At 32.8% G+C, this 17,016-nt stretch overlaps 1 protein-coding gene and 1 pseudogene across 1 annotated transcript; both read right to left on the reverse strand.

Moving 5' to 3' along the window:
* Positions 1-707: 707 nt before the first annotated feature.
* On the reverse strand, positions 708-1,377 carry LOC149254741 (uncharacterized). Its single transcript, XM_089457076.1, has one exon. It carries the CDS (start codon positions 1,164-1,166, stop codon positions 933-935), a length of 234 nt encoding a protein of 77 aa, XP_089313202.1. The 5' UTR covers positions 1,167-1,377; the 3' UTR covers positions 708-932.
* A 2,153-nt stretch (positions 1,378-3,530) lies between these two features.
* Positions 3,531-8,745, reverse strand: LOC149254742 (auxin transporter-like protein 4; annotated as a pseudogene).
* Between the last annotated feature and the right edge of the window lie 8,271 nt (positions 8,746-17,016).

Below are 17,016 nucleotides of genomic sequence, written 5' to 3' on the forward strand. Positions count from 1 at the left end.
CAAGAAAAATAAATAAATTTTAAAGAAACATGTGCACATTCCTAACATGTATGTATTCTCAGTATAAAAATGGCATGTGTGTTCTTTGCACCAAAAACATATGTGTGTTTCTAATGCTAAAAATGTGCAATGTGCACATATTCCTGTAGCTAAAAGCCTTAACACAAGAAATGGTTGAGGCAGGTTTGGCCGAGTAAAGATGTTGAGAAAAAGAAGGATAAAAGAACTAAAGTAGATAAAGAGAGAGACGGTGGAGAAGAAATATTCAAATTCTCTCAAATTGCTTCACCTACGGCCTCACTTTGACTTAATCAATGCATGGTATACGGGACGGTTCTGTTATATTGCTTCACCTTTGGCTCTCTCTCCTGAAATTTGGTGAATTTAAAATCGTTGGAAACGTGTAGTTGATCGTTGAAATTTTAAATCTCATTCACTGGAATTGTGAGATATAAATAGATTTAGTTATCCATAAATTAAATTAGACAATTTAATATAGAATTCCAGTTTTAGATATTAAATTACTTTTTCATTAAATTCTTACCATTTTTATAGCAAAAGATATAAATTACAGTTTTAGATGGAAATTGTGAGGTTACAGTTTGAGATCAAAAGATTTCTGAGACGTTGAACAGGGAAGGGAAAATGCCTCCCGAAGAATATGTTACGGGTTTCAGAACATATTCCAATCCACTCATTTTTCCACGTTTTCTTTCCTGTGAAATCCAATTTCATTACGAAATATTAAAACATGTATATCTGAACTTTGCAGCGCACATGACGAATAAAAGAATAATTTTCAGAGGAGAAATAATTTTTCCTCTATACAATACAAATTGAAATCAATATGACATACGGACCATCCGAATCCCGTATCGATTCCCAGAAATAACTTCGTGATCTGAAGATTTCAGAATACGCGAACAAAAATTTCAACACTCTGCCGACACCAATCTTATATTATCCGTCTCTGATTTGAAGGTACAGACCGCAGGAAAAGCAGAGCGAAGGCCATCCATGAGCTCGCCGTTGCTGAGACTGCGCTCTTCCGCAATCGGCAGAAGCTTTTTCTCGAAAGGCCGCCGTCCCCTCACACACAGCTTCTGCGGAGGGGCATCTTCCATCCACTGCATATCACATGTCGCCGTCATCTTGGTAATCGCCATTTGACAGAATGGATCGAAAACAATATTGAAATGAGAATCCCAATCTGCACCAAACCCTGAGTGAAACTCTTAGCAAACTACAATAATAGGCAATCTAGAGTGCGTTTAATAAACAAGAATGCTTGCAGAGCGCGCATTCAGAAAATTTATCTCTCGCACTAAATGTCCAGGTATGATTTCTACAACGCCTTATGTTAACTGTGCTGTGAATTTAAAGGTGCTGCAGTGTAACATTCATTTAACACGTAAAGCTAAGAGAATAAACTTGGTGTGTTCATTCGCCGAACCTCCCAAAAATTGACAGCACAACCCCTCTCTCGAAGCTTCTAACGATATATTTAGGATAAAAATTTGGTGGAGTCGTGATTTCCACGATGCCCGATGTTGGCTGCCATGCTCTATGCCGTGAATTTGAAAGGGGTGGGACGTGGCTTTCATTTACCGCGCCATTAGAAGCGCGTGAGTTCGTTCAGCGAAACTACGTAACTAATGTGAGTACGCGGAAAACGTTAGCCCACGACCTACACATAATCGTACAGAAATAATTAATCAATCCGAATCTTACATAATTAATGTGAATACGCGGTAAGAGATAGCACCACGACCAACACTTATGCTTTAAAAATAATTAATCAAACGGAAATTACATCATTAACGTAATTACGCAGAAACAGGTAACGTTATAAATTAATTACTCATTCTAATTAAATGGAGAACTGTACTAATTACTGTTATTATTTGTTAAATGCTATTTGTTTTTCGTGACTTCATTTGAATACTTTCTAATATTCATTCAAGAAAGCTTAAACTCTATTTTAGACCATGTAACTTTTTTAATTTTTATTTTTTACCGTGTTATGGTTAATACTTTAAAAATGTTGATTAAGATTTAAAAATGTTGATTAAGATTTGGGTTAATGTGTCAAAATATATTAGCTCGAGTAGTTTAGTGAATTGTTCGTTTCTTTAGTTATGTGAGTTCAAATCTCTATAACTAGCATTTGTACCAAATGTTGCAAAGGAAATGACTTAAGGCGTAAATTGAGGAATAATCTTGATATGTAAATGCTCATTTAAAATAAGAATTAATAAAGAAAATTGCATGCAAAGGTGGAAGATACATAAATTGAGGAACACTCTTGACACGTAAATGATTATTTAAAATAAGAATTAATAAAAAAACTTGCATGCAAAAGTGGAAGATAAAGCTAAATTATTTTACATAATCTGAAGTTTATAGATAGTATAATGCTTGTAATAAAGATTGGCTCTTGATCTTCTAAGATGTGAAAAACATGATGGTAGTATTTCCACATTTAAAATTGCATCACAACTTTAAGAATGATTCTTTATACATAGATTGGACACTTGCATCTATATCCCATGAGTTCATTTATATGGTGAGTTCTAGGAAGAGTAATCCATTAAAATTGACCAATATAGTCCAATCAATACTCATAATACATAATACTCATAAAAAAATAGGAAGAGTAGTCCATTCAAATTGACCAATATAGGCCGATCAATCTTCATAATACATAATACTCATAAAAACATATATTCCTCTTTAATTAACATTGTTGAAAAATATAATCATTAAATTAAAGGATATATTCATCTATTATGTATATTTATTTACTATGTGGTTTATAATCATTAAATTAAAGGATATATTCATCTATTATGTATATTTATTTATATGTGGTTTTTGGAAAATATAATTTTATTTAAATTAAGTTAAATCCAACATCAATATTATATGGAAAAACTATGTATTCGCTCAAAAATGTTGTGGCCAAAACTAAAAAGTGATTAACATTTACCATTATCTACTATTTCCATTTCTTTCTTTAAAAATGCAAACAACATAATAAATCCAAACTTGTTAGTGCACTTGATAAATCCAATTGCACAACATTTAAATTTTAAGAAAAACTATTGTAAACAATTTTGATAGCTGAACACTCTTTTCCATTGATCATTCATATAACCAGAAAATCATAAGTTGGCAACAACATACATTATGGTGATACAAAATAATTGGGGAGAACAACAAAGGGTGAATAAGTATAACGGCATAGCAGTGGTAGTAAGCTTAAGTAGTTTTTCAGTGTCCATTAACAAGATAAATGGAGTACTACATTACAATTACAATTACAATGCAATTCCGTTTATAAACTCATTTGTTGCCTGAAAAATAATTGTAAGCATGTAAGCTTTCAAGTAGTTTCAAATATGGTATATGTGCAGAGTATGAATTTTGTGACCCTCCCTCAGGCTTGACAACTCCATCCTCCATTGTTACTCATTGCCTTCTAGGTCAAAGAATAAGCCCCATGCTCAAAACATATTCTATATATGTCATATTGTTCCCCTCTTAAATTCAGAGAATTTCCATTCGAATTTTCAAGTTTTGTGAGGAGGAGGAAGATGTGATTTTGGAGCAGCTGGTGCATGGGGAGAACATTAATAACACTTTGCAAAGAGACCGAATGAGTCAACCTGATGCAAGAAATTCGTCACGCTCGCCGAACCGCCAAATGCAAAACCCTACTATCAACACCCAAATCACCACAAATATGTTTATCCGCCAAATGCAAACCCTACTATCAAAGAAGGGTTGTTAGGGTGGTTTTTCCACAGCATTCTGAAAATCAGCCATCAAGGTATAATCAATTATTTTTTGAGATATGTTAATGTGAAAATAAAAAAAAGGATAGTGAGTGAGTAAGATGTTTATTTTAAAACACTTTTATTATAGATTTTAAGAATATTCTAAAATTTGATAGATAATTGATCTAATTAAGCAAAGTTTTCTAGTAGATAGTGAGTGAGTCAGATATTTATTTAAAATTTTTTTATTATATATTTTGAGAATATTCTAAAATTTGATAGGTAATTGATCTAATTAAGCAAAGTCTTTCAGTAGAAATCACATAAGAGAAATTTTTGGATGATACATTTTGAACCAACAAGTGTGGTCAAGTGCCAACAAGTATGATAAAAAACAAGTGTGGTCAAATGTGGTCAAGTGCCAACAAGTGTGGTCAAGTGCCGACAAATGTGGTAAGTGTGGTTCATCAATTTAGGATGGGTGAGATTTTATATAAACACTATTATAAATCCATGTTAATCTTAAATTTCTTATTCAGATTGAACCAGCAAGTGTGGTCAAGTGCCTGTGGTTCATCAATTTAGGATGGGTGAGATTTATATAAACATTATTATAAATCCATGTTGATCTTAAATTTACGATAGATTAATCTCAAATTCAAATGTGGTAAGCGTGGTTCATCAATTTAGGATGGGTGAGATTTTATATAAACACTATTATAAATCCATGTTAATCTTAAATCTCCGATTCCTTAATCTTAAATTTCAGATTTATTTTAGATTGAACAAAAAGTGTGGTCAAGTGCCAACAAGTGTGGTCAATTGTTGTTCATTAATTTAGGATGGGTGAGATTTTATATAAACACTTTTCAGATTTACTTCAGATTGAACCAACAAGTGTGGTCAAGTGCCAACAAGTGTGGTATATAAACACTATTATAAATCGATGTTAATCTTAAACTTCAGATTTATTTCAGATTGAACAACAAGTGTGGTCAAGTGTCCGGTTCATTAATTTAGGATGATCAAGTGCCAAAATGTGTGGTCAAGTGTGGTATATAAACACTATTATAAATCCATGTTAATCTTGAATTTCAGATTGAACAACAAGTGTGGTCAAGTGTCGGGTTCATTAATTTAAGATGGGTGAGATTTTATATAAACATTAATTAATTTAGGATGGGTGAGATTTTATATAAACACTTAAATTTCATATTTATTTCAGATTGAACCAACAAGTGTGGTCAAGTGCCGACAAGTGTGGGTCATTAATTTAGGATGTGTGAGATTTTATATAAATACTACTATAAATCCATGTTAATCTTAAATTTCTTATTGGTTAATCTTAAATTTCAATTAATTTAAGATGGGTGAGATTTTATATAAACACTATTATAAATCCATGTTAATCTTAAATTTCAATTAATTTAGGATGGGTGAGATTTTATATAAACATTATTATAAATCCATGTTAATCTTAAATTTCTTATTGGTTAATCTTAAATTTCAGATTTATTAAATTATACAATTAGGCTAAATAAAAAGGATATAACACTTAAATTAGTACAAATGCAAATTGATTCTAAATTCCAAATCTACTATTTAAATAAAAATACCCAATTTACATTCCAATTTTATGATGGGTGAAATTTTATATTCACCTCCAATTTAGGATGGGTGAGATTTTATATAAACACTTCATAAATCCATGTTAATCTTAAATTTCTGATTGGTAGAATATAACAGTTAAATTAGTATAAATGCAACTTGATTCTAAATTCCAAATCTTTTATTTAAATAAAAATACCTAATTTACATTCCAATTTTATGATGGGTGAAATTTTATATTCACTTCCAATTTAGAATGGGTGAGATTTTATATAAACACTTCATAAATCCATGTTAATCTTAAATTTCTGATTGGTAGAATATAACACTTAAATTAGTATAAATGCAACTTGATTCTAAATTCCAAATTTGTTATTTGAATAAAAATACCTAATTTACACTCCAATTTTATGATGAGTGAAATTTTATATTCACTTTCAATTTAAGATGAGTGAGATTTTATATAAATACTATTCTAAATCCATGTTAATCTTAAATTTCCGATTGGTTAATCTTAAATCCATGTTAATCTTAAATTTCCGATTGGTTAATCTTAAATTATGATGAGTGAAATTTTATATTCACCTCCAATTTAGGATGGGCCAGATTTTATATAAGCACTATTATAAATCCATGTTAATCTTAAATTAAATTAGTATGAATGCAAATTGATTCTAAATTTCAAATTTGTTATTTAAATAAAAATACCTAATTTACAATCCAATTTTATGATGAGTAAAATTTTATATTCACCTACAATTTAGAATGGGTGAGATTTTATATAAACACTATTATAAATCGATGTTAATCTTAAATTTCCGATTGGTTAATCTTAAATTATGATGAGTGAAATTTTATATTCACCTCCAATTTAGGATGGGTGAGATTTTATATAAGTACTATTATAAATGCATGTTAATCTTAAATTTAGGATACCAATCTTAAATTTCAGAATTATTAAATTGTACAACTAGGCTAAATAAAAATCAATATAACACTTAAATTAGTAGAAATGCATGTTGATTGTAAGTTCCAAATTTGTTATTTAAATAAAAATACCTAATTTACACTCCAATTTTATGATGAGTGAAATTTTATATTCACCTTCAATTTAGGATGGGTGAGATTTTATATAAACAATATTATAAATCCATGTTAACTTTAAATTTCAATTGGTTCATCTTAAATTTCAGATTTATTAAATTGTAGAGCTAGGCTAAATAAAAATGGATATGACACTTAAATTAGTATAAATGCAAGGCGTGATATCTATTTTCTTTAAAAATATCTAGAACTAAATTCCAAATTTGTGAGGATCTATTTGCTTTAAAAAAAATCTAGAATTAAATTCCAAATTTGTGAGGTTCCAGCATGATATTTATTTGTTAAAAAAATATAGAATTAAAATGGATTAAATTATGTCTTAATATTAAGATATTTTACTAAGAAGAAATAATTATTTAAATTTTTTTTTTGAATTTATTTGTTAAAAAAAATATAGAATTAAAATGGGTTAAGTTATGTCTTAATATTAAGATATTTTACTAAGAAGAACTAATTATTTAAAAAAAATGTTTGAATTTTTTATTATTCAAATTGATTTTAAGTGATATGTTAATTATTTTAATTGAATGGAACATCCAATTTAGGATGGGTGAGATTTTATATAAACATTATTATAAATCCATGTTAATCTTAAATTTTTGATTGGTTAATCTTAAATTTTAGATTTATTAAATTGTACAACTAGGTTAAATTAAAATGGATATAACACTTAAATTAGTAAACTTAAATTTCAGATTTATTAAATTGTACAACTAGGCTAAATAAAAATGGATATAACACTTAAATTAGTATAAATGCAAGTTGATTCTAAATTCCAAATTTGTAAGTGAAAATACCTAATTTACACTCCAATTTTATGATGAGTGAAATTTTATATTTACCTCCAATTTAGGATGGGTGAGATTTTATATAAACACTATTATAAATCCATGTTAATCTTAAATTTCCTATTGGTTAATCTTAAATTATGATGAGTGAAATTTTATATGCACCTCCAATTTAGGACGGGTGAGATTTTATATAATCACTATTATAAATCCATGTTAATCTTAAATTAAATTAGTATAAATGCAAGTTGATTCTAAATTCCAAATTTGTTATTTAAATAAAAATACCTAATTTACACTCAAATTTTATGATGAGGTTGCAGCATGATATTTATTTGTTAAAAAATATACAGAATTAAAATGGATTAAGTTATGTCTTTATATTAAGATATTTCACTAAGAAGAATTAATTATTAAAAAAAAATGTTTGAATTTATTTGCTAAAAAAATATAGAATTAAAATGGATTAAGTTATGTCTTAATATTAAGATATTTTACTAAGAAGAATTAATTATTTAAAAAAACTAGTTAGCAAAAAAATGATCCCTCTCATGACTAGATAAATCCAGAGTCAAACTGCATCTAAGTTGGTCATATATAAATGCAACACTTATAAAAAAAATTAAATTATCAATATATAGATATCATTAAATGTTTCACTTTAAAGAAATTATTACTGAGTATATAAAATGTGTAAATATTCATACCTTTCTAGCCAAAGTTGTCCTGTAAGTTAAAATGTGAGCCATGGCAGGTATAATGTAGATTGTAAATTTCAGTCAGAGAGCGCCTCCTGCACAGTTGATAAGCCTGGAGAAGGGGAAAATGATTGCAAGAAACCATATGGGAATCACCACAGGCAACCTAGCAAGTGCATGCTTCACAATGCTCTTTGTATCGTGCATTCTGATAACCTTTTCCCACACAAAGTATAAGGGGGTGCATGTGAACCCGAAGGTAATGAACTGCAACCATTTCAAATTTCGAGACTCTCATTTATGCTTAGCACACTGCAACAACAAAAAAAATATAATGGAAATTGTTCTTTCAGGCCTTATGAATGAGCATTAGAACGACCTACCAGGTTGCGAAAGCCCAACTTGGGAAGCAAGGAAAGGGAATTTGCATCTGAAAGCCCAGTAAACCGATATTGCAGAGGGTAGAGCTAGAGTAAAGACATACAAAGTTGTCAACATGTAAATTGCCTTAAATTTTTTAGGTTTCCACATGGCATGCATTATTTCCCTGTTACCAAAATTGAAGGTTTGTTAAAAGTGACAAACTTTTAATTTTCAGTAGAAACACATGAAAGCGAAGAAAAAAATATTGGGAACGTACACTGTCACGGCATTGCCACTGAAAGTGTAGAGTATATTGGTGGCCCCAGTGAGGTAGAGGACCAGCTTTGTTGGTGCGGAATTCTTTACATCTTCTATCTGCACATTGTGTATCAGGAAAGAAGTCATTGTTCAATCACCACACTAATCTTCAAAGAGCGGTTTTGCGCTGAAAGCTGGAATTAGATCTTTGTTGATGATTTGGTGAGCAGTAACAAACATTGAAAATTCATTTTCAGGCCTTGAAAGATGTAATCAAATTCTACCTTACATTCTTTAACTCGCTTCAAGAGTCTCCGAGGCCGAAAATTGACACAGTCGAGACGCCGTTGTTTTTGTGATGGGTTGTAGCGATGGAGTATGTGATTGATGTTTGCAAGGAAATTATGCAGTAGCTGCAACCAATTTATATTTGATTCGAACACACAAAAATGAAGGGGGAGAATGAGCAATAATAATGAAGCGAGGGTAGTTAGGACGCAACTAAAAAGGAGTCGGTTATGAGATCAACGAAGGGTAAGGAGTTGGTTATGAGATCAACGTAGGGTAAGGAGTTGGATAAGGAGAAGTTAGTTATGAGATAAATGGATGGCAACATTTTAATAATCTAACACTTAATCCGATGGTGTATAACAACGACAACAAGGCTCAAAGAAGAGTTCATTTCAAAGGGAAATGCCTTACGGTGTAAATATGTTATAAATTAATTACTCATTCTAATTAATTTTTTCTTTATCTCAAGCTTGTCTCTTTTCTCTTTTTTCCCTTGCAAGATTTGTGTTTTTTTTTTGTTAGTTAGGTTCACTGTGAAAATTTTGCATCATAAAATTTTGATTTGAAGATGTTTTTCCATATAGACTTCAGTAATGGTGATTTGAAAACAATAGCAATGAGTAAAGGGGAGTCTATGGAAGGAATGCATGGTGAGATGATGACCTTGTGGAAAAAATGACTCGCTATGGGAAAAGAGAGAAATCTCAGTAATGGAAAGCTCATGGATTGTGTTCAACCTACCTTTACTATGTTCGGTACTAGGTTCAAAGTTGCAGGTGATAATGGAAACTTTGTATGTGAAAAGCCTTGAATACTTTTCTTATTGCATTTTTATAAGTCATTGAGTTTTTCTATGACAGTCAATACTAAATTTGGTGATCCATATCTTTGTTTAGAGGTTGGTATATAGCTACAACATTCAATACCATACACTCTATAGCATAATGGAGTAGCCAAACAAAAGAATAGATCCCTAAAAGAGATGACCAGTTACATGTTGCATGCAAGGTCTATTCCTTCGAAGCTATGGGATGAGGCACATAATTGTGCTAACTACATTCAAAATGGAAGTCCTTACAAATATTTCAAGGATCAAACTCCCTTTGATGCATGGAGTAGCAACAAGCTAGAAGTCACCCACTTCTAAATATTTGGATCACATGCATGGGCCCACATACCTCTAAAAAGAGGAGAGCAGTAGATCCTCAAAGCATCATATGCATCTTAATGGGATATCCCAATTGTGTGAAGTGTTTTAGATTGATTGATCCATTAAGGATGGAAACATGAAGTTAGTTTACACTTTTCTCAAAAACGCCTTCGAAAAATTCAAATTCACAATTTTTCGGCCAAACAGTTTATTTTTTTCAGTCGAACTATTTACTAACGTTCCACTCAACTTTTTGTCATTTAGACTAACATCGACCATTAAATATAATTTTTTCCAGAGTTGAAAAAATCGGAAAAAAAATAGTTCTGTCGAATCAATAATTCGACCGAATAACTAATTCGAATGAACTATTTGTTCGGCCGACTTATTTATTCAGCTAAAAAAACCTTTTATATATACGATGGCCCAGACACTGCCATGGAGTTATCGACACTGTTGATTTGTCATGAACTGTGAGGTCTGTTGATTTTTAGTTGTGTTGTCCAACGCTATGAGGTTTGTTGATTTGAGCTGAAGCCCTACTGAGCGTTATAAGCTTGGTTTGAGCTGAAGCCCTACTGAGCACTGTGAGCTAAGTTAATTCAAGTTTTTTGTAATTAAATTTTTTTATTTACAAGTTTTATTGGAATTTTTAATGACATTTTTAGTTTTTTTGTAGCTTGGCACGAGAGGAATTCGTTGGTTTTACTCGTCGTTGGCAACGTTCCCAGTCTCCTTGTCCTAACCAGGTAAGTCTCTCGGACCAATTTAGATTGTTCTATGTTTAACGTGTAACAAGTTTAGACTATTCTCTGTTTAACATGTAACCAGTTTAAACCGTTCTCTGTTTCTTGAAAAACATTAAACCCCCTGGGGAATCCACTGAGTTCTTTTATTGTTCTTGGCCCAGTGTCTCTAGCCCAAATGACGTCTCTGCTATGATTTACATTATTTCTGGTTATGTTTCTATTAACTATTTTACTAAATGGACATTACTAAAATATATATGGTGCTTGAAGCTTACTAAGGCTAATAATATTATATCCTTATGCTTGTGGTCGTTATCCCAACCTATGAGATACTGCACTATTGGCCCTTTTTTCAATATCATTTGGAGGATGGCTGTGAATTTATTATAGACTTTCTGAACTGGGAACATTAGTGAATGCTAGTGTCATTGTTGTTGGCATTTCAATCTTATACAATTCCTTGTTCATATTGAGTTTGTCTGCAGTATCCCTATTATGGATCTATGTGACTATCGTTGATTCATCTTCAACCAATTCACCATGAAATTTAATTATGTGAATTCAAATTTCGACCAATCCACCATACAATCAGGTTCTATGAATGCAATTTTTATTTATGGAGGGATCACTCTTCACTAATTTTTTGTTGACTTTTTCCATGTTACCTTACAATAAATATTTTATATTTAGCAGAAAGTACAAATCGTTTACCAGTTGCGGTACTAGTTCGAAAAAGTCCACATCTAAAAAGGCGAGGACTTCATTACTTCAAGATACATCCCTTAATGTCCCATGGATTGAATTATATTCTTCCAATCTGAAAGATAAATAACTACTCCGAGTAAACCACAAATATATTATTGATAGTATAGGTGAAAACCCAATTAACAATATCAAAAGCAATTGTCACACAGTAGTCCAACTGTTTGAACACAAGAATTTGTTGGAATAATCAGTTTATTTGTGAGTTCTACGCAATCTGAATGCCTTGAGAGATATTCTATTTTTATATTAAAATCACATTTTAAATAATAAAAAATGCAAACTAACCAAAATTTATTTAACCCAATTCCAATCAAAAACTCTGAAAGGTAGAATAATTAAACGTTGCCAGTAATCCAAAATTATTGTCAAATATTTTGAATAACCAAAAAATGATTATAATCCATATAATGTTCCTATGTAGACCCATTGTATTGTTCAAAAATGGTAGGTAATACATGTCTTTCCATGACCAACCTGATGGAACAATTATTTATTGTACTATATTCATTTTATGTATTGTTCATCCACAACATGCCACTGATTAGATGGTGATTGTCCACATTTAGTATGAGATAATATGTACCATACATGTCTACATGTACCGTAATTGTATTTTTTTTTATGAATTTAGACACCTGAAAAGATAGGAATGTGAACTCATTTCAAGAAATCTGATTCCAAAGAAAAATATGTTGAAAAACTTTCCAAAACTTATAATGGATAGACTATCAGTAATTGTGTTGATGTGTATTAAGAGTCTTAGTAATAAATTTCCACTTAGTTTGGAAAACATTAACCCCCCCGGTTGAGGCACCACCTGAATTTGGGTTGGTAATCGTAGAAGGTAAACCCAGTAAAGACTTGCATAGACCACCGTAAGGTGCCATGTTGAACCAGAGGAAAAGAGAACCTAACCAAAAGTGGTACCTGGTTAATAGTCTCAAGAATCGAACTCGTAATTGATCTCACTAAATGAAATTGAAATTGATAAATGAATAAATGAAATTGAAACTGATAAATTTCTTGCATATCTAAATCAAGTATTTAAACCTTGTTTAAATTATTTTTTTACCAAATTGTGATTAAAAACTTGCTGCACTTATTGTTGGGTGCATAATATTGAAGCTAATTAGAGTGTTGGCATTGCTTTGTCATCTATTTTTGGTGTTTAATTTTAATGTTATTGGGTTGCCTTGTTCTACATTGATTTATCTCATAGAAAAACCTTGATGCTTCTTGGTAACATATTTTCTTTGCTTTTTTTGTTATATGTTCATTTATGTTTCCTTTCTCATTATGTGTAATTCAGTTCAAGCTTCCCTATTTGCTTGGAACATGGGTCTTATTAGCTTTCTAATATGAGGCAGAATACACTTAATTAAAGGTTCTTCTACTTACTCTTTTCAAGTAGTAGTTTCCTTTCGAGACACATCTTTTTCATTTCTAGTTTGTTGGGTGCATGAGATTGAAGCTACTCTAATAGAGGTCACTAAATGAGGGAGAGTATAACTCCAACATGGAAGCTTTTAGAAATTATTGAGAGTTACACAACCCTTTGTGAATCTACTCTCTGTTTATCAGATATGAACTTAGGCACAATAAAATTAAGAGTAGAATTCACACCTAATTATATAACCTTATATGACATACATGACAACTCCAAGATTGTTGTTGGTGAGGAAAATCATCAGTCTTGTATAGTAAATTTATTGCTAAATATTATTCTTTTCTACTACTAAAACATGTTGTTGATGATAGTATACTTTGGCACGAGGGATTTGGTCATTTAAACTTCAAATACATGCAACAACTCTGGAAGTAGGGAATGGTCACTGGTTTACCCAACATACACTTTTCAAAAGGAGTTTTTCAAGGATGTGTTCTTGTAAAACATCCTAAAGAGAAGTTTTCGAAAGGAAAGGCTTGGAGGGCCTCCTCTCCCTTAGAGCTCATCCATAGTGATCTCATGGGGCCCTTTCCTAATCCATCTATTAACAAGGAAAGACGTGTGCTTACATTCATTGATGATTTCCCACGATACACTGGTTTATTTTCTCAGGAAAAGTTTGAAGTTTTTGAGCATCTCAAAGACTTCAAAGCTCTTGTACAGACTCAATTTGGGAGGAAGATGAAGATCCTCCACACATAAAATGGGGGGGATATGTGAATTTAAATGCTCAACATCATTTTGTAGAGGCTGGTATACAACTACAACATTCAATATCATACACTTTGTAGCCAAGTGAAAGAATAGATCCCTAAAAGCGATTACCACTTGCATGTTGCATGCAAGATCTCTTCCTTCCAAGCTATGGTATGAGGTCCATAACTATGCTAACTACATTCAAAATGGATATCCTCACAAATATTTCAATGATCAGACTCCCTTTGATGCATGGAACAACAACAAGCCAGAAAGCACCCATTTCTAAATATTTGGATCACACACATGGGCCTACATACTCTATAAAAAGAGGAAAGCAATAGATCCTCAAATAATAACATGCATCTTAGTTGGATATCCTAATGGTGTGAAGGATTATAGATTGATTGATCCCTCAACTAATCAGCTCTTTATTTAATGAAGAGTCTAGTTTGAAGAAAATTTGTTGCATGTGCCACTGGAACCACTTGTAGGGATATTTATTCCTCTCACTCCACCAAAAATCAATGATGATGGGTCCAGCCATTCATATCACATTTCAAAATCTGATTCTAAACGACGTAAGCATAATTCACATTCAAGCCCAGTTTTTCTTCCAACAATGACTCATTAGCCATTATGAGAAATCAAAGAATAAGGAGCTTAAGAAATATATATGCATAACACAACCCAACTACACATAATGATATTTTAGGGTAACTAGCGGATCCAAGGACCACAAGGTCCTAGTTTGAGGAGCCTCCTCTTGCTTAATGATCTTAGTTCTATATGTTGATGACCTCCTGATCACAGGTTGTTTGGCTTCAATGATTTCTATGGTCAAAGACATCATACATGATAGGTTATCTATGACAGACTTAGGTCTACTTCATTATTTTCATAGTCCTGAGATCAATCATGATTCTTCTGACATCAAGTTATCTCATACTAAGAATGTCAGAGATCTCTTTGTTATATTTCGGACGACTGACTGCAAGTCAAAAAGAACACCATTTTTGTCTAGGGTAGATCTTGAGGATGGTGGCAATACACTATTGGTGGACAACACCTTGTATTGATATCTTATGGGGAGCATTTTGTATCTTACCCACACTCAATCAGACCTCTCATATGTAGTCGAGGTAGTTTCTAGGTACATGCAGGAGTCACATGAGTTACACTAGAAAGTTTCCAAGTGCATCCTTAGATATGTTCAGGGAATCACTAGCTATGGGATCCACTATGCAACAAGATGTGTATTGGATCTCATGGGCTTCACAAATTCTGATTGGGCTGGTAACAACATTGCTTATAAGTCCACTTTTAGGTATAATCCTAGTTTGGTTTCTAATCCCATCTATGGTCAAGTAAAAAGAAATCAACCATTTCTTTATCATAAGCAAAGGCTCAATACTAAGGAGTAGTCAACATCACTATTCAAAAAAATTGGCCTTCGAACTTTCTCATTGAGTTGGGCATCTAGTTCCATCATTTGACTATTATTTGGTGTGATAATCGAAGTACTCACAAGTTTTGTAGAGACCCATTGCAATGACAATGAACCGTGACACATCGAGATCCACATTCATTTCATCAGAGAGTTGATTCATGATCTAGGTCCGGGTGTGACAAAGGACCCTTCCAAGACCTTTTACTTTCGTGATGTGTTAAATTGCATTTTTAAAAGAACATAAATGAATACATCTGCATGCTGTAAAGAAGAAGAACATGAAAATCATCAACACATGAAAACATAAACCATTGATAATGAAGTTCGTCCAGGAGGGACTACGTCTCTGGGCCCCGATGTTAAGATGGTGTAGGTTGCTGCATTAAGTGTTGTCAATAGTGATGATGTACATAAGAGGTGATGTCACTATCGTACAAGGAAAATGCCCTCACGTAGGAGTGGCGCCAAGAGATGTTCCGCTATAGGAACTCTCAGTCAAAAAGGACTCCTATCAGTATGAAATAAACTCATGCATGATGAACATCTCGCCAACATGGCATAAAAGTGATCTCAAGGCAAACATACATGGCGACACATGAGTATCCCATCAACATGCAACAAAGGGATCTCAAATGAAACATGATGAATCATGACAACAAGTACATCTCACAAATGATTCCGCATCACATCAAGCAGGAATCATGAAAAAAAGTAAGAAACAAGATCCCACATCAAACATCAAATAGGGATCTGTGTAGCACAATGCATAGCAAAAGAAGTACATGAACACACTTCTTATTCCTCACATCTTGGGGCCATCTGAAGAAAAGGGTGCCACGCTGCTGAAGTTGTTTGTACCATCGATCGCACGGCGTTGAATCTCATGGAAATGGATGATCGCACATGAATGCTGACACCTGCACTCCACTTAGAAAAGTGGATGAAAAATTAAATGAGAAAATGGAAAATTTGAATGCACCATCAAATTTGTGGTGTCAAATAGTGCAAAATCGACTATCAAATTTCTGAATTCTGAGAAAATGAAAATTTGGAGCTCAAGGAATCTTTTAGATTACCCCTAGATTCCTTAAAGATTCCCTCCTCCGGGTCCTCTACAAATCCACTGCTCAGATCAGGAAACTGACTGTGCCATCGGGTTCGTGTTGCCGAGAGGTGTAAGATTGACATAAAGTTTGTCCAATTTGGACACTGCAAAAATTTCACCCTCTTGGAAATTTCGCTCAGTCATGGTTCCCCCTGCAATAAATTAATTAAAAAAAATAATGTCATCTCAATTTCCATGCCTGCTCCTGGTTCCTCCATGCTTCCTCGGCGCACTGTGAAAATGAGTGTTTATATAAACTTGTGGGCGGATTAACCAACAAGTCAGTTTAGGTGGATTGGTTTAAGGTGAAATTAGTTGAGGAGGGGTCGAGTGGTCAAACCCCGCCCCTCCCATTTTAACACATTACAATTTTTTTTTTAGAAAAATAAATCCACATGTTTCGGGGTCGGGTTTGCATTAAGCAACCTTCCCCTTACCTCTGTAATTCCTCATTGAGTGTTGGCGCGTAAATGGTACGAGGGCATATGTATTTAATTGGTTTTGGAGGCACCTTGTTTTGGATGGAACATGGTACGTTGCATTGTTTGTTATACATGGCGTTCAAATGTGGGGCCACCGTGTGGGCGGCGTCGACTCTCTCGTCGGCCATGGGTTCAACTCCCACGGGACCCGTTTAATATGGCAGCATATGTATGGTGGAGGTTGGGTGTGGGCCAAGTCTACCGGAGGCAGCCCGTGCCCACCCCATATATATAAAATATATGCAGTTTTGGGGTGCAGTTGGACCGACGGGGTCATGGTTGT

This window comes from Pinus tabuliformis, chromosome 7 (assembly GCF_031772625.1).
Source record: "Pinus tabuliformis cultivar Carrire ecotype Pingquan chromosome 7, CPIR1, whole genome shotgun sequence".
NCBI lineage: Eukaryota > Viridiplantae > Streptophyta > Pinopsida > Pinales > Pinaceae > Pinus > Pinus tabuliformis.